At 39.4% G+C, this 19,742-nt stretch overlaps 1 protein-coding gene across 3 annotated transcripts in view; it reads left to right on the top strand.

Annotated features, from left to right (window-relative positions):
* Positions 1-19,742, top strand: part of ABCB11 (ATP binding cassette subfamily B member 11) — a 91,532-nt gene that overhangs the window by 29,176 nt on the left and 42,614 nt on the right. For all 3 annotated transcript variants that reach the window (XM_025934958.2, XM_086718830.1, XM_086718831.1), the window contains 7 exons: positions 322-455; positions 2,083-2,254; positions 5,065-5,189; positions 7,083-7,257; positions 13,926-14,039; positions 17,365-17,475; positions 19,509-19,634. In XM_025934958.2, coding sequence (XP_025790743.1) covers positions 322-455; positions 2,083-2,254; positions 5,065-5,189; positions 7,083-7,257; positions 13,926-14,039; positions 17,365-17,475; positions 19,509-19,634 — 957 coding nt within the window. The remainder of the gene's footprint in view (positions 1-321; positions 456-2,082; positions 2,255-5,064; positions 5,190-7,082; positions 7,258-13,925; positions 14,040-17,364; positions 17,476-19,508; positions 19,635-19,742) is intronic.

Here is a 19,742-nt window from a genome sequence, read left to right as displayed (position 1 = left end):
TGGAGCAAGAATTTCTTTTCGGCACTGTGAGCTTTCCTTTACTCGCGCAGTCAGTGGAACTCAGTAAGGTTAGCTCTACACGTGGCAAAGCCAAATCCACACCCGAACCTTCGGCTTCCCTTTCCGCAGCTGTTCTGCTCATCCCAGCTTGAAGCAGCAGGTGCCCTCGGCTCACACCGCAGCTCCCATGACGCGGCATTCCGCGAATCGCTTTCCTCTTTCTCTCAGCACTCATACTGAAAGCGTTTTCTTCTGGAAAGAGAAGGAATCCACGGATATTTTTAACACTGCAATGCCAAACATTCCTTGCTTCATTTTCAGATATGCTTTTGGGTGATTGCTGCAGCTCATCAGATACAGAATATGAGAAAAATTTCCTTTAGGAAAATAATGCGAATGGAAATGGGATGGTTTGACTGCAATTCCGTGGGAGAGCTGAACACAAGACTTTCCGAGTAAGTGGTCGGTAGGAGGTCCTAATGTATGTGTGAGTTTTGGATAATAGAACCCTTGTTTCTAAGTTAAATAATTGGAGACACGTTTTCAGTTATTTTGGATACATTTTGTCTCTTAAGTCGGGCTTTTACAGGTAGCATGTTTTTTCCATAGGTAACATTTCATCAAATATGATCTTTAACAGTTGATAGCCAGGATACTAAAGTTTTGTTTGTAGGCCCTTAAGAGTTAAAAGAGCTAGGGCTATTTGGCCTCCAAAAGAGAGACTGAGGGATGTCACAATCTATGGATCAATAAGGAAAAATGATACAATTAGAACGAATTATCTTGCTCTGTTGAGGTTATTTCTGCACATAAAAACAAAGACAAAGAAAAATCCAAAATAGCTCGAGAAAGATTCAAACTAAAAAACTGAATTCAAATCCAGTTTACACGTAAATACCAGTTGGGGCCGTTAATAGCTCCCCTCCAGTCATTCTGAATGAGCCCTGAGTAATTAGAACCAATTGAACCCTATTGAATTGAACGTTGAGGTCTCATGAGAGACACTTAGTGTACAGTATAGTGAAGATAAGAGACTAAATGTTGAAACCCTTAGATTCGAGCACTCGTTCTGCCCCTTACTTACTATGACCTTGAACAGACACTTACCCTTGCTATAATACAACTGTCAAACCTCTGGGTAATAGCTAACGTCCTTTGTTGCTATTAAATCCTAAACCCTCCTGGCTCCATCTAAACAAGAGATTATGGGAATATTCCCAGGAATATGAATGTAACATAATTATGTTCAACCAGTATTCTGGAGGATTTACTCTATGCAAACCATAAAGATAAAACCACAGAATTCCTGATCTCAGGGAACTTACAGCCTAGTAGGAGAGATAAAACGTGCGAACAAGTAAATAATCAGTGCTGGCACATACTGATAGCTTACAACACACGGACACTATTCTACATACTTTACTTATATTAACTAATCCTCATCTGTAGATGGACATAATGACAGAACCTGAGGCCTAGGAAGGTTAAGTAAGGCAAGTTAGCCCAGGAGAAGCTTGTGTTCAAATTCAGAGCTGGCCTGAGTCTGTGCTCTTCACCACTATTCTATATTGCCTATAAGCAGAATGCAATAATTACATACATGTACACACACATACACAGGTTAATTACATTGCTATGCAAACACAGGGAGGAAGATATTACTTCTTCCTCGGGGATTATATATGTTTTTATGAACTAGGCGGTGTGTGGGTTTTTCCTTGAGGCTGAAAGGATTTAGCAGGTATGAAGAAGGAAAGAAGAGCTTGTTAGGACAGACCAAGGATATGAGCCCTAAGAAAGAAAGAGACAAATAAGGTGGTTCCTAAAAGTCTTTGTCAACACTGAATGGACACCAGTTGGGAAAGCTGGGTTGAGAACAAACTTGCTTGGCTGTGAGGGAGAAAGAGACTTGACGAACTCACAAGCTGTATCAAGTGTTTCAAAACGTGCAAGGCTGTTGTTTCCCACGGGCAACGGGGTACAGATACAAGAGTACTTAGAAAGGAAAGACTGGGATTTCTCAGCAAGACATTTGAATTGACCAAGTGCAGTTTTAGTGATCAAATCCCCTCTTGTTTCTAGTGATATTAATAAAGTCAATGATGCCATTGCTGACCAAGTGGCCATTTTCATTCAGCGCATGACCACAAGCATCAGTGGGTTCCTGTTGGGATTTTACCAGGGTTGGAAACTGACCTTGGTTATTATCTCTGTCAGCCCTCTTATTGGGATTGGAGCAGGCATCATTGGTCTGGTAAGAATGTCTTCTCACTTCTCTCCAAGACTTTTGTGCTGAGAAACAGCCAGAAATGTGAAACTTGTTTCCTTTTTCCTGTGTATGTTTAGTCAATATTATCACTGTTTCAGTTTACTTTGTTTGATTATTCCTCACTATCCAATAACATTCCACAGATCAGGGATTGATGATGTTTTAATAACATAAATATTATTGTATTAATAACGATAATAACTACATTTTCTGAGCATTTACTATTTTGCCAGGCACTATTAGGAACTTCATATATATTGTCTCTAATCTTTACAACAATCTTATAAAGTCTTAATGCCATTTTAGACATAAGAAATGCAGGCTCAGAGAGGTAAAGGGACTTGTCTGGGACTACACAGCTAGCAAGTGATCAAATACAAGGGAGTCTGACTCCAAACCTCCACCCATTCTCTGATATGCCTATTGCTTCCTATGGTCTCTGAAGCTCTGACGTTTTCCTCAAAAAGGCCCAACAAACATACCCAGCTCAGTAACAAACACCTAATGCAGATTTCTACCTTCACAACTGTGTTCTCCATGCTGTGTGATCAGTTTCAGACAGAGGTTACCTGACCCATTCTGAGCAATGTCCCCATCAGTTTCCATTCCCCAGGTACGTAGGCTAAGAAAAAACGTAGGAGTAGGAATTTTGAGTCATCCCTATTAAAAAACACTCCCAAGGATTAAGAAATTATGTTCTGCTTTTAGAGCAGACACATTCGATAGCAGCTCATGGGATCAGGCACACTAATAATTTACTGTAAATGAGAATAGAATTCAGGTGAAAAGCCGTACGCACATCATTGAGCAACAGGAAACCAATCTCCATGATAATATTTTCTAGCAAAATATTCTCTACAGTCCACCGACTATATTACTCAGACATTTCCCAGGTAGTACAGAGTGACAATAGCAAAGAGCTCACTCCCCTCAACTGTCCATCATCTGGTTCTACCACCTGGCTCAAGAAAGATATTTTTAGCCTGTCAAAGTGTTAGCTTCCTCACCTTTAAGATAAGGCTAATCCTTCCCAAAGTAATTGGGATAATTCAAGGCATATTCCATGTTATGCACTTAGCATGGCATCTGGCACAGAATTAATTGCTACAGAGTTATAAGCTTTTATTTTTTTCCAATCCACCATATCACACAAGCTTCACCACAGTCCTTCCTACCAAGCCTCCCTTCCTCAGAGGATCTTCCAGGATTCTGCAAACATTTAATTCAGTTCCCCCCACCCCCAATACATTGAATCTCTTTCTTCAAACCTGTAATTAATTAACGTCCATACTCAGATGGATCATATGTCTCATTTAACATGTTAGAGATGTAGCCTGGTTCGCTTGATTTTAACACGCTTAGAGCATAGTTTCTCTTGCTATCTCAGTGCCCGTATTTCAACTTCTTGTCAGTGTGTCACTGATTTGTAATGCTGTAACTCTGCACTGGTTTCTTCTTGAATTCAAGTCTGTGCATGTTTGTGTAAAATGATGCAAGCAATTTCACTAGGCCTAATTCAAGAGCAGGACTCCCCCCCTACCCCCACCCCCCCCCACACACACAAAAGAGCAGGAGGGGGCAATATATCAATATTGCACATTACTGTGGGTTTTTTATGCCTGTGTCTGACTTTTATATTTAACCAAGAGAAACATGAGTGATCATTAAATATTTTCCCATATACATCTTTTAAACTCTTGTATCAATTTTACTGAAGTATCCTGAGATTATTTCATGAGCCATTACAATAAAACTATGAACATTCACAACTACTTGATTTCCTCAATAAATAATTTAGAAATAAGTTAAAAGAAGGTTGTGGTAAAAACTGCAGCGTCATCGGTAACGTCCGTAAAATTCAGATTTTAATGTTGATGAAAATAAACCTACTTTCCCTATTGTTGCCTTTCCAATTCACAACTTACGAAGTGTGCACTTGTAACATAAATATGTTATAACAAAATTATACGCTTACTTTTTTGTACCCAAAACCTCCATTTAAGATTTTGTTTGTGAAGGTTTTTGCTGCTAAGAGTTTGGAAAAACTTGGAAGATAAACTCCTTTAGTCTGGGTAGTATACATTTTTTAGATTTCTGAGTCGATCTTTTACAATATTTGCTTTTATTCATTTTGGTATCTTCATCTGTGACAGGGATTTCTTTGGTGATTAATTCTAATTAGAACTCAATCCAAGTCCAATTTTAGAAAAAGTAATTTGTTAAACATTAAAGGCAATGTCTTTTTAGTTCTTCTGTAAAGAGCAAAGCTAGTTGAGCCCCTATAGTTGAGTCAAATGGTGTAATATTAATCTGGAGCTTTCTCCTGTGGAATTACCTCTGTGGCATCACGCCTTTGCATACTCGGGACCTCTCCCCCATTCTACTGACCAACATGGCACCTGCACGGACCACCAGTCTCTGTCTCTGGTGTTTGTCCACAAACTGTGCAATGGTCTGTGGCCAATAGTAATGAAATGGGACACAGTTTCACTTAAAACCTTCATCAGCATAATGAGTGAAACACTGTGGTCTCACTGAATGCCCTCTTTGGGACTTATTCTGAGAGGTTTTTGAGGCTGACTTCTAATGGAATCATTTTAATAAGCTGGCAACCAAACACTCATGGATGGGGTTTAACAGAGATCAAACTTGGATGCAATTCTTCCCTTGGTGAACATGGTTACAGCGAGAATCTAGTTTTGTATTGGTAACACCCACCACATGTTTACTGAGTGACAGGTTGACTTACCTAATTACCCGGTCTTCACGTCTTGTTTTCTTCTTTTGGATTTTAGAGTTTGTCCAAGTTTACTGACTATGAATTGAAGGCCTATGCCAAAGCAGGGTCAGTGGCTGATGAAGTCATTTCATCTATGCGAACAGTGGCTGCTTTTGGTGGTGAGAAAAAAGAGGTTGAAAGGTTGGTTCGTTGAAATGTCTACCACTTTCCAGAATTCTGTTGATTGGCATACCACCCTGAAATCTTCCCCATTTTGCACAAAGTGGCAGATTTTTACCTAGGTCTATTTACCCTGAGGGAGCTTCTGTTTGAGAGGCAGCTGGGAGCAATTAGATGGGGCATTAGCATTACAAGGACCCCCAAGCCTTTAGCTCTGTGTTTTTGAAAATGTTATAGTGGGAGATGTTTAGAAAGCTATTTTAGGTTAGATATTTATTTCAACTGTGGTGGTGGATACATACACACGCTAAACCTCTGTAACACTGTTTAGATCACGGAGTGATCTGAAATGCAGTTCCAGAGGCACCTGGGTTGCTCAGTCAGCTGAGCATCAGACTTTGACTCAGGTCATGATCTCATGGTTGGATCCTGAGTTTGAGCCCCACATCAGGCTCTGTGCTAACAGCTCAGAGCCTGGAGCCTGCTTCAAATTCTGTGTCTCCCTCTCTCTCTACCCCTTCCCTGCTAGTGCTCTGTCTCTCTCTCTCAAAAATAAATAAACATTAAATTTTTTTTTAGGTGTAAGCATTATTATAAAAAAAGACACAGAGAGGGAGGAAGAGAGAGAATGAGTGTGAGAGGGGCAGAGAGAGAGGGAGACAGAGGAGCCAAAGCAGGCTCTGCGCTGACAGCAGAGAGCCTGATGCGGGGCTCAAACTTGAGAACGTTGAGATCGTGACCTGAGCTGAAGTCGGATGCTCAACTGACTGAGCCACCCAGGTGCCCATCTGGAAGATTAGTTCTTAATAAAAATAAAAACCTAAATGAATAAAACAGCACAGTTGTCAAGAATGTTGTTTATTCTTCCATTTATCTAGTACTTAAGTGCATTCCATATGCCAGGTACTGATTTTATAAAATAGCCTCCAGTTTAAACTCTTTTTAATGAGTAGATCTAGAATGATGATGTCATTCTCAGTTGCTACCAAAGAGAAAAGAGAATTTACAATCTCTACTTAGCCTCTTTTCTTTTCTTTTCTTTTCTTTTCTTTTCTTTTCTTTTCTTTTCCTTTTCTTATTTTTTGTTTTTGTTTTGTGTCTTTTGGTTTGTAGAGTGAAGTTACCTTGTTTCTCATAACAAATTTCAGTAGCATACTTCCTCCACCATAAAATATATTAATCATTGTTGATAAAAGTAGCAATGTAAATGTTTTGAAAATGGTAACATAGAATAGACCTTCATTTTTGTCCCATGAAATGGGAAATTTTCTCCGTGAATTTATTTTTGGGGATAAAAGAAGGCAGTTACAGAGTGTCTGAGCTTGAAGACCATGCCAGTTATTAATGGCCAGAGTATAGAATCACTGGAGCTTAGTGCTTGAATTGGATATCTACATAGTTATCCCCGTCCTGTGGCTGGGTCATGGGTCATGTTACGACATAGCATTCTTGGTCACAGGTCAGATAGGCGTATGGAGATGAGTTGGTGCAAACACAGGTCTCAAACCTAGGGGGAAACAATTACATCATTTGCTGATAGAAAGCATGCCGCATGACTTAATAACACAGTTCAAGCACAAATAGTACTAGATCCCTTATGTCCAAACATTTGTGTTGAAAATTCTTTTCTCTTGGGGTAAAGTTCTCACTGTCCTCACACTGTTCTCCTCCCAGAGGTAATCAACCAATCATGAGGCTTTGTTAGGCATCATTCCTTCAACATGTTTCACTGCCGGGTTGAAAGAAACAAAATAACTACGTGGACGCCATCGTCATTTTCTTCCCATGAAGGCGCTATGTGTCTGGGGTGATTTTATTATGATCATTGAGTATAAGCACTGCACTGTGCCTATTTTGAATATTTTGACTTGAGTTGCTGCTGCTGACATAGACTCAAATGCTTTCTCTTCACAGATATGAGAAAAATCTTGTGTTTGCCCAGCGTTGGGGAATTAGAAAAGGGATAGTGATGGGATTCTTTACCGGATTCATGTGGTGTCTCATCTTCTTCTGCTATGCACTGGCCTTCTGGTATGGCTCCAAACTTGTCCTCGATGATGAAGAATATACGGCAGGAACCCTTGTCCAGGTACTTAGATCTGAGCAGCCCAGACATAGCATCTCCTGCTGGCATCTCGGAAAAGCCCGTAGTTAAGGTGTTTTGTTTATTCCTTTAGTATCTGAGGGGGGGGAAGCATCAATGATTTGGTGGAGTCCATCTGCAGAAACAAGCAAAACCTACACATTTCACAGTAAAGGAATGCTGAGCATTTGACTTGATGAAACCAGAGATTTAATGATTTCCAATTAACTAAGGATTTTATAGCTGTACAACAATGACTTTTCTGACTGAGTCCAAAAGATAATATGCCATGAAAATGGGAAGTCGTTGATCTCTCAGCTGAAAGTTAACAGCTCACGTAGTTAAGTTTCATATTAGTACAAGATATGTGCTAATGGACGCATTTGTGAAACATAATGAGTTACTAAAATAACAAGCCAGTAATACCCTCAACTGAACAGGCAATGCCGCCATTTTTATTGCTTGCTTGTGCTATAGTCGTGCTCTCATGAATGCCATGGCTACTTTAATTTTCAGTATTTTTTTCAGTTGTTCTTTCAAGAATTATTGAGTATAAAAAAAAAAAAGTCTTATTGAGCATCTATGATATGCCAGACCCATACAAAGTGCAGGGGATTCAATAGTGAACAGAAGAAATGTGATCTTTTCCTGATGTAACTTATCATTTCGTGGGGAAGAAAAGCAATACTTCAAAATCACATCAGTGCCTAATGGCAGAAGAAAACGCGTGCTACAAAAGACAAGCGACATGCATGGTGAATACCAGGATAACCAGGTGTGGCTAGGGTGAGAGAAAGCTCATTAACCCAAGGGCTTTCTTCCTTAGCTTACAGCACCTCTCATTACCGCTGGACTTTTGCCATTGTTCTGATTCTCAGACGGAAGGCATTTCCACACTCATCAATCTTTTATTTTCTTGTATGGCTTGCCAAACTTTTCCTTCAGAGGGCTTGAATGAAAGTGACCATTTGGGTTTATTTACAATTTGTTACCACCCCTTCCTGCCCTCACACACTAGGCCCCATGAAGTCAGGGAGATAAAACATGAAATGCACGTTTCATTTGGCCTATTAATTGTTTAATTAAGTATATTAATTTAATTTTATTTTTTTATTTAAAAAAAAAATTTTTTTTTCAACGTTTATTTATTTTTTTGGGACAGAGAGAGATAGAGCATGAATGGGGGAGGGGCAGAGAGAGAGGGAGACACAGAATCGGAAACAGGCTCCAGGCTCTGAGCCATCAGCCCAGAGCCTGATGCGGGGCTCGAACTCACAGACCGTGAGATCCTGACCTGGCTGAAGTTGGACGCTTAACCGACTGCGCCACCCAGGTGCCCCAAGTATATTAATTTTAAAAGCATGGACATAGGAAGCAGTTTCACCTAAGATTCTTAAATAAAATATTTTGGCCCTAGATTATAGGTGAGACAGATGCCAATTAAATAATAAAAAATGTAAGGGTCCCTGGGTGGCTCAGTGAGTTAAGCCTCCGACTTTGGCTCAGGTCATGATCTTGCGGTTCATGGATTTGAGCCCCACGTTGGGCTCTGTGCTGACAGCTCAGAGCCTAGAGCATGCTTCACATTCTGTCTCCCTCTCTCTGCCCCTCCCCTGCTCATGCTCTGTCTGTCTCTCTCTCAAAAATAAATAAACATTTTTTAAAAATAATGAAAAATGCCAAAATTTTACATAGACATTTGCTAGCTGATAGCCTGTAATTTGAGGTCTACTGCTTTAGTAGAAATACGTTTCTAGGGAAAGTAGAACAGAATTTTATTTACAAATCGAAATGATTATCAGAGGCCAAACCATAATCAATTGAAGCTATTGACTTTATTTCATAAGAGCATGATAATACACTAAGAATAACTTTTCAAAGATCAGTTCTTTGCAAGATGAACAACTGGCATCACTTGAATTTTGTTTAAAAAATTAAATGTGATTATACATGTTAGTGTTTTGTAAACCTTAAAAGAACAGTATAGATGGAAAATATTGCTATCATTATAATTTAGCCACTTTCTTAACAACTTTAATACAGCTTTACACATTTGGAAACTTTTTTTTAATGTCTATTCATCTATTTTTGAAAGAAAGCGTGAGTGAGGGAGGGGCAGAGGGAGAGGGAGACAGAGGATCCAAAGTGGGCTCTGCATTGACAGCAGTGAGCCTGATGTAGGGCTCGAACCCACAAACTGTGAGATCATGACCTGAGCCGAAGTCTGACACTCAACAAACATCTAAGTGCCCCCAGCTTTCCACATTTGAAAAACCAGTGAAACACTCTGGAAAACAGTGTGGAGGTTCCTCAGAAAATTAAAAATAGACCTATCCTATGACCCAGCAATAGCACTGCTAGGAATTTACCCAAGGGATACAGGAGTGCTGATGCATAGGGGCACTTGTACCCCAATGTTTATAGCAGCACTCTCAACAATAGCCAAATTGTGGAAAGAGCCTAAATGTCCATCAACTGACGAATGGATAAAGAAATTGTGGTTTATATACACAATGGAGTACTACGTGGCAATGAGAAAGAATGAAATATGGCCTTTTTGTAGCAACGTGGATGGAACTGGAGTGTGTTATGCTAAGTGAAATAAGCCATACAGAGAAAGACAGATACCATATGTTTTCACTCTTATGTGGATCCTGAGAAACTTAACAGAAACCCGTGGGGGGTGGGGGGGGAAGAAAAAAAAAAAGAGGTTAGAGTGGGAGGGAGCCAAAGCATAAGAGACTCTTAAAAACTGAGAACAAACTGAGGGTTGATGGGGGGTGGGAGGGAGGGGAGGGTGGGTGATGGGTATTGAGGAGGGCACCTTTTGGGATGAGCACTGGGTGTCGTATGGAAACCAATTTGACAATAAATTTCATATATTGGAAAAAAAAGAAAAAGAAAAACCAGTGAAAGTATTGCGGGTATGAAACCCGACTATAAAGTCCCTGGTGTTTATTGATCTAATGACTCTTAAGAACTTTCAACATTTATGAGTCCCAGCTGCTTGTATCTGCTCATTCTGCAGAAAAACATGAATTGAGAAAAGACCTCTTTCTTTTCATACCACGCCTGCACAGAGAGGACAGAGGTGTGCCCAAATAACATTTCAGAGGGAAAAATGAATTGGTAAATTGAAAATTAAATACTACACAATTCCAATTGGAAACACTGAATTTAAAATCCCCTTGGTTACTTCTGTAGCAGGAATCCAATTTTATGGTTCTGCTAAAAAATAGACTGAGGTATATTCAAAATTTTAGGAGATTATTTAAGCAGAAATAATTCTAATCAAGCAGCACCAAACCAGAAGTGATGAGAAACCATTCTCCACCCATAGGAGCAGGGGACTTTTATAGTGAAAAGACAGAAGCAAAGCAAAAAAAAAAAAAAAAAAAAAAATTATTTGATTGGCAATACCTTAAGCAGTTGCCTTGCCCGGGGAAGCTTAATTGACTATTTGTGATTAGTTGTCCTCAGGTTTTTGATTTCGTGACCTTAAGGCGTTTGAGCTGAAGTTTTGGTTTGCTTATGCAGGTTGCTAAGGTATTAAATCTGCCTCAGCCTAATGGCCTCCTTGTTTAACTCATTTGACACTCCTCAGCTTCAAGTGTTCACTCTATACTTTCTGTAAATAATTTAACTATACTTTCTGTAAATAATAATTGTTTAACTCATTTGACACTCCTCAGCTTCAAGTGTTCACTCTATACTTTCTGTAAATAAATTAACTCTATACTTTCTGTAAATATGCAGATGTGGAATGCTATGTGTTTCCAACATTTTAATCATCAATGATTAACCTTACCTCATATTCTGAATGTCTTCTTGCAAGCCTCTGCTTACACCTTTAGAAATTTCCTTTTGGGAAAATGGAGAAATCCATGAACAGTATAATCACTGATTGTTCTTTCTCTCTCTCTCCCTTCCTCCCTCCCTCCATCTTTCTCTTTCTTTCACTCATGTGCGCAGGCACATTTTTCACCATACTTCTGAGTAGCAAACTCTGAAGCCTCAGTATACATGAGCTGAGGTGAGTGTTAGTAATCCACTAAACTAATTAACAATTCAGTTAATCTAATATGTTTTTCATGCACAAAGTCATTATTGGCTGCATGGTAATTGGGCATACATGGTAAGTGGCTCACATAAATGACTGTGATTAGTACCACTTGTACCCAGACAAAAAACAAACTCTGTGATCTATTAAGAGAGGAGATGAAAGCGAATTGCAGAGTGCAGAAGGCTGCTTTTTCACGCTTCCCAGGTTTCAGGACTCAATAGTAAAAAATAACAGTAGCAGTAGAGGGTAACAGTATTCAGAGTGTATAAGGTGTCAAGCACTAAATGACATATTTCATATAAATACAATATGTAATATCAAAGCTTCATTCTGTATTGATGTCATTAAAGATGAAATGGAGCCATGAGGTTGAAAAATATGTGCTGAGGGGCATGGAGTGGGATATAAACTCAGGTGACTATGTCTCTAGGGCCTGACTCATTAGCCAGTGTTTTCTTCTTCTGGATCTATCTTCCAAGGAGCCACAGATCCCCTTTTCCCCAGCACAGCACACCCACAGATTATTCCCCAGTGGTCTCCTTTGCCTCTTCTGACACTGCCATCCCCTGGTTAGAGTGCAGTGTTTGGGGTGGGAAATGATCATCTGTTGGAATGGGTGCTGGCTATTGTGATAATATCAGTACATGTCTCTGTTCTGTCTCACTCACTCTTTCCCTATGAACTCTGAGAGAGACATCTGCAAAACCAGGCTGAGCAAGGTTTGACTGCAAACCTCAGGTTAGGCCTCTAATGATTCAATCTAGGATCTAGACAGGGGTCGGCAAACTATGGCCCGCCAGTCTAATCCAGCCTGATGCCTGTTTTTGTAAATAAAGTTTTATTGGAATATAGCCATAATTATTTGTTCTCTATTGTCTATGGCTGCTTTCGTACTACATAGCAGAGTTGTGTAATTGCTTCGGAGCTCATATGGCCTGAAAAGGCTAAAATATCTACTAGGTGTCCTTTATAGAAACTGTTTGCTGAGCCCTGATCTAGGACATGTGGAAAGCATGTTTTGTTTAGGTGGGAAGGCCTCTGATAAAGGTGGTCTTAACCCAATTTACAGAAGTACTTCTCCCTCTATTCACTTTATCATTTCTTAAGTGTGCAATCTTGCTTCTTTTAACATCATCACTATGATTTATGTGGCTAACACTGGATTTATCACCCTTAAACTAATTATTTCATTTCATGTTCATAACAGTCCCATGAGGTATATACTGTTAATATCCCTGTGTTACCGATAAAGAAATTGCGGCTTGAAATATGAAGCAATCTGCCCATGGGAGGAGCTGCCTTCTGTAATTAAGGGAGAAGAACAAGAAAGACGAGGAGAGAATGTCTGTCTCACTCATGGAGTGGGGAATTCAGGAAGAAGGCAAGGGGGGACTGGTGCACATCATCATATGCGGAATGGAGGTTACTTGAGAGGAAGGGAGGCGGCTGGGAGGCTCTGAGGAGTCTCCTGGTCCAGACACAAGACCAAAGGAAGGCAGGGAAACCATCACAGACTAGGATCATTTGAGTGCCTGAAGAAGACTACATTCAAACATTCAGGCAGCAGCCAGTTTTCAGTTCAGGAAATAACTCCTGTCCCCAACGGATGGTGGCCAATGAAATATCCTCCATGAAAGTTACATGACTAGTCCCATTTGGTCAAAAGGAGTCTTGTGCTCCTCCTAGAGGCACATGACAAATTACCTCATTGCCTCTTTATAAACAGCACTGATAAAAACACAGTGCTATTTGGTAGGAATATCTGGTCATGATAAATTCGCCTTCCCCTAACTTAATGAAATGACTGGGTTGGTGAGTTTAAGGACAGCTTCCTCAGCATCGCAAGGAACCTGGCCATACCAACCGCATGCCACCAGCAGCAGGTGGACCTGTTTGCTAGACAGGATGTCAGGCAAGAGCTTGGGTTCAAATACTGCTCTACCACTTAATACGTGTTTTCATGTAGAGTAAGTTAGGCAACCTCCATACACCTTGGTTTTCTCTTCTGTTGTAAAAATTAAATGAAGTAAAGCAGGTAAATCACTTAGAAATATACGTTAGGAAAATTCCTCCTCCTCCTCCTACTAGTAGTAATAGTTATCCTAATAATAGTCTACTAGTAGCAATAATATAGCATTAGTAGCAAATCTATAATGTACGTACCAATCTCTATGAAAATCAAGCTAATCATACTGTCTTTATTGCTTCAGTGACCCTTATCAGGGGTCTCTTATCCAGAGACCATATCAGGCTGTTCATGTGACAAACTGAATTATCATGTCACTATTCTAACTCACTTTGTGTCTATACGCTGCCTTGCTTAGATCTCTTCCTCATTGCAAAATATATTCTTCTTTGTAGAATAGTGTTCTACACATAGATGTTCAGTTAAAAATAATGTAATCTTTTAAATCATAACAATAGAAAAATTGGAGATACTTTGTAGAACAGAAATTATTCCAGGTGTCTCTAAAGAAATAGTTATCTTTCAAACTCCCAAGGAAGAACATTTCTGAGAAACCTCTGAGTTCACACAGATAGCCCAAATGATAGCGCTATTTACAAATTGACAAAAACATTCAAAAACTATGTTTATCTCTTTTTATTTCAGATTTTCCTCAGTATCATAGTAGGAGCTTTAAATCTTGGCAATGCATCTCCTTGTTTGGAAGCCTTTGCAACTGGGCGTGCAGCGGCCACCAGCATTTTTCAGACAATAGACCGGGTATGTAAGAGCCAAAGTAAAGGCCATGAGCAGGTTGGGGTGGGGAGAGAAATGAATTTCTGAGGAATTTACCCTCAATGTTAAAAAAAATAGGAGGATGGGCGTCTGAGTGGCTCAGTCAGTTAAGCGTCTGACTTCGGCTCAGGTCATGATCTCACGGCTTGTGAGTTTGGGCCCCACATTGGGCTCTGTGCTGACAGCTCAAAGCCTGGAGCCTGTTTCAGATTCTGTGTCTCCCTCTCTATCTATGCCCCTCCCCTGCTCACGCTCTGTCTCTGCCTCAAAAATAAACAAATATTAAAAAAATAAATTTAAAAAAATATGACTATCACAATGCCCCTAATTCAGCAATACTTAATAAGTGCTATCATGAGCCAGGCTCCACACTGAGTTGGGACTGCAAGAATGAAATAGAACAAATAAGGCCCTTGCACTCCTATCATACTAGGAAACGGGTAATAAAGAAGGAAGCACATTTATGGATCTAGAAGGTACTATGTTGGGGCACCTGGGTGGCTCAGTTGGTGGAGCGTCTGACTTAGGCTCAGGTCATGAACTCACAGTTAATGAGCTCGGGCCCTGCATCAGGCTCTGTGCTGACAGCTCAGAGCCTGGAGCCTGCTTTGGATTCTGTGTCTCCCTCTCTCTCTGCCCCTCCCCCTCTCATGCTCTGTCTCTTTGTCTCTCTGTCTCTCAAAAAGAAATAAAAACATTGGAAAAAAATAGAGGGTATGACATTTAGTGAAAGAAGTCAGACAGAAAAAGACAAATACTATACAGTGTCACTTGCATGTAGAATGCAAAAACACAAAGCAAATGAACAAACAAACAAAAAACAGAAATGACTCATAAATACAGAGAACAAACTGGTGGCTGTGAGAGGAAGGGGCTAGCAGGATGGGCAAAATAGGTGAAAGGGATAAACTTCTAGTTGTAAAATAAGCAAGTCACAGGGATGAAAAGTACAGCCAATAATGTTGGAATAACTGTGTGATGACAGAAAGTAACTACACTATCTTGGTGAGCATTTGGTAATGTATATAATCGTCGAATCACTATATTGTCCACCTAAAACCAACCCAACTTCAGTAAAAAATAAAAATTAGGGGCGCCTGGGTGGCGCAGTCGGTTAAGCGTCCGACTTCAGCCAGGTCACGATCTCGCGGTCCGTGAGTTCGAGCCCCGCGTCAGGCTCTGGGCTGATGGCTCGGAGCCTGTTTCCGATTCTGTGTCTCCCTCTCTCTCTGCCCCTCCCCCGTTCATGCTCTGTCTCTCTCTGTCCCAAAAATAAATAAACGTTGAAAAAAAAATAAAAATTAAAAAAAGAAGTAAGCACATTCAAAGATAAGATAATATTGGTGCAATAAAGGAAATAAAATAGGTCAGCATGGTAGCGGATGAAGTGGAGAGGAGACTTTAAGTGATGGTAACCTCATCTCTGAGGAGATAATATTTGCACTGAGAACTCAAGGACAGTCAGCCATGTGAAGGGAGGTTTAGGGGGAAACGGTGCTTGGGAAATGAGAGCAGGGAGGCTATTCCTGGAAGAGAGCCCTCTGGATGGAAAAAGGGCTTGGTGAATACAAGGACCTAAAACAAGGTCAGTGTGTGTGAGTTGAGTGAGCAAGGGGCAGAGGCTGGAGAGAGAGGAAGGGGCCAGATCATGCAAGACTTTAAGGCCAAGTTCGTAAGTTTGGATTATCTTCTAAAGGTGACAGACCTTAGACCGTCTGGTAGTCTGGCTAGGATTTTCCTGGTCAATCTACTAAAGCACCTTGGAGGTCCAGCTAGAAAGTATAGAAGGGAGAATAGAATAGAAGAATATTCTAAGGGAGAATAGAATAGAAGAATAGAATAGAATAGAATAGAAGGGAGAAGAGGGCAACATGTTCTTCCCCTCTGGAAGCCCTGGAAATCTAGAGGTTCTTCTTTGGTCCCCTAAATCTTAAGTATTTATGAAGCATATAACCTACCTGAGGAAACTGTTGATCACTTTATCTGTTTCGTATTTGGGGGTTTCATATATTGGAGTATAGATTGTTGGAAACTACATAGACATGTTGAGCTATCCAAATTCTACCTCATTCTTAGGGTTGTTATATGCTCAAATAAGATAATGAATCTAAAAGGACTTTGAAACTATTACAAAAAATTATTTAAAAGTTACTTTATTATCTTTACTAGAGACCCACAAAGAAGAAAATAGATTACGCTATTGCCCCAAAATGAGATATGATGATGAGTTTCTCTCACAAGTGTAGAAGCAGGAAGAAGCTGACGTGGGGTGTTTTGGTAGCAAGACATGGCCCTCACTCCTGTCTGATTAACTAGAAGGGTTAAATTCTAGATTAGGCTCACTACTGACAACAATGAGGTGAAATTCAGCATAGCAATTGAAACTTGGTAGTATTTGAGGATACCACTTGAGGACATTCAGTTAGGTTTTTTTTAAATGTTATTTTTGAGAGAGAGAGAGAAAGCTGGGGAGGTGCAGAGAGAGAGGGAGACAGAGGCTCTGAAGCAGGTTCTGCGCTGTCTGTGTGAGATAGTGACCTGAGATGAAGTCGGAGGCTTAACCAACTGAGCCACCCAGGTTCCTGAGGACATTCAGGTAGTTTTAATCATCATCTACCACAGATACACAAATGTAGAGAACTATTAGACCCTGGCTTGGATGACTGTTTGTGTGGCCTTAGGAAAGATACTTAACCTCCTCAGGCAAACAATTGAGCATATCATATGTCTAATTAGGTTATAGTGACAATTACATAAGTGAGAAAAGCACATATTAAAATACCTTGTAAATTGTCTTCCATGGTATCTCAAAATATAATAATATATAATATTAATATACTATATACTAATATAATAATATATTAGCTATAGATTAATACTATATATTATATTATGTTATTATATAATAATATAATATGTCATAGTAATATGTCAACAAATAGTAATAATAATTTAATTAATTAAATTTAATTAATGTGAAGTTATATATCAATTGTATATTATTGACATATTTTATATAGATTATAATTAATTATATATTAATTCTTTGTGTATATTTGGTCATGTATTAATATATTATATGTAATATAATATATTAATACTATTAATGTATAGTAATATAATATCTCATATTAATATCTTAGTAAATTTTCATATTATTACTGTTATTAATAAATGCTTAATGTGGAAACAAATTTTGCTGCAAGTTTTACCTGGTTGTTGTTCTGTTTTATGAGTAAATTCAAACCAAGACGGATCATAAATGCATATAATGTGTGTTGTTGCATATTCCTTTTATATTCCACTCCAGAAACCCATCATTGACTGCATGTCAGAGGATGGTTACAAGTTGGATCGAATTAAGGGTGAAATTGAATTCCATAATGTGACCTTCCATTATCCTTCCAGACCAGAGGTGAAGGTAAGTGTTCATCTTTTTCCCAGGAACAATGACATTTTCCTTCTTTGATGATTCATGTCCAGAGCCACAAATTACTTGTTTTTCTGAAGCATGACAGTGTCCAGGAAGAAGGAACAGAAGCATGTTTCTCTAGAAGTGTCGCTTGGCATCATGTCATTTCTCAGACAACAAACCACATTCCTTTGTAGTAACGATAATGTGCAAATCCCTCTGGTGAGGACACGCTCTGGCAGCACATTCAGGTTAGGTCAGGTTAAGTATGATTCTCTGTTGAAGTATGATTACTGTCATGAAAAGCATAAGGTAAATAAACTGCAAGTCTATCAGAACAGCCAAAAAGTACAGATGCAGAGGGTGGAACACGGAGTGGGTAAGTGAAGGAGTGGCAAAGAAAAGCTGCTGCCTTGTGGTTTCTTCCTTCCTATCTCTAAGTGCACAAGGGTCACTAGATCAGTCTTTGGAGGAACGGTAAGCTTGTGACCTTAGGCTCATGTATCTTGTGCTGGGTGATTGCCCAGGGCACATGATGAAGAAATGTACAGTTTTCCTACACCTACTGAGCAAGTATCTTTAAAGGCAACTTATTCTACAGGTAAATGAGGATCTACTCTCCATGAATGAGTTGGCTTTGAAATGAGACTTATTTCTAATTTTTACAGAATACCTCTAGCCACACTTTCTTAATATTTCTGTTATGGGAAGTAAATCCCATGCTACTTAATTCTGACACTATATGTAGGCAAACACGTACACACACACACACACACACACACACACACACGTGTGTATATATATACACATACATACATATGTGTATGTGTGTATATATATATATATATATATATATACACAGAACATAGGTACCCCTATGTTCTGATTACCTCGCTGAAGTGTATTTAGATTACTGTTACATATCACATATGTATGGAAACATTAAATGTCACAGCATATGTCAAAATGTCAACATATGTCAACATATGTGTGAAAGATCAACCACAAGGTAGTACTCACTCAGTAAAGATTTTTTAATGGATGTCTAAAAACTTGCTTCGTAGTATCTGTTCAGAACCAGCTAATAAGAGCCGTTTCATAAATACCAGTAGAATTAAAACACAATAATTTCATTTCTCTTTTATCCTCTATTCCCAACACCAATAGTTTGTTTTAACAAAATCTTACTTAGACCCGCAAATAGTCTTTATACCACAAGTATGTATTTAGCCCTGCTGGGTGCCACGCTGTACTGGGTTATAATGAGAAAAAGCACACTTGATGCCTGCCACCCTGGTGGGAATGACAGTCCAATACAGTCCAGTAAGTGAAAGTGATTTGCAAGCCTGACTCTCTAGTGGGATGAAAGGCATGTGAGATTTTGTCACACAGAGGACCCCAAACTGCCTTTCTATAATAAGTACAAAAATCACCACTGAACAGGTGAAAATACCCAACAGATGCTTATGAATTAGCTTCTTGTTCTTCCCTTTCTGGACCTACCAGCATTCAGTCTCTACCTTTAACGGTGCTTTAAACTTAACAAACATGCCACAAACATCTCTTAGGGAAAGTTATTCAGATCATACATTCACACACAATAAAAGTGCATAACAGCTTAACATTTGCAAATTAGTTTATTGTTAATCCATGCTCAGTAAATTAGTATTATATTTCTAACTTAATGGCTTTTTTTCCTTAACTAATTGGGATGGTCTCCTTGAGGCGTCCTAGTATCAGGAGTCTTTTAAATTGGACTTTGGAACATACTTTTAAAAGTTGTCCTGGTTTGTTTACTGCAACAGTGTTACCACACATCATTTTATTTCTTCACCGCCACTATGAGTTTATTAATGAGTAATGTGCTAAATGCTAAAACTTCATCCTAGGCACTGTTTATTAATTTTCTGGTTATTGGTCGGTATTGATAGATACTGCTTTCAGGGCATGAGTAAACACATACACAGTATTCTCACAAAGCATCCTAACTTATGAGTCTAATTGCTGACAATCTGAATGTTGTTCTTCTCTTTTCTCTACAGATTTTGAATAACCTCAGCATGGTCATTAAATCAGGGGAAATGACAGCCGTGGTGGGATCCAGTGGAGCTGGGAAAAGCACAGCAATACAGCTCATTCAGCGTTTCTATGACCCCAGTGAAGGCATGGTGTGTGTCTTCCAGAAACCTCCTCAATATGCGGGGATGGGAAGTGCAAATGGAGATACGCTGGTCTAACATAAAGACCTAGCACACATGGAGACCATCTTGACACAC

This window comes from Puma concolor, chromosome C1, assembly GCF_028749965.1.
Source record: "Puma concolor isolate L17-30 chromosome C1, mPumCon1.1.hap2, whole genome shotgun sequence".
Taxonomy (NCBI): domain Eukaryota; kingdom Metazoa; phylum Chordata; class Mammalia; order Carnivora; family Felidae; genus Puma; species Puma concolor.
The sequence above is the reverse complement of the archived record's forward strand: the minus strand, read 5'-3'. Positions and strand labels throughout refer to the sequence as shown.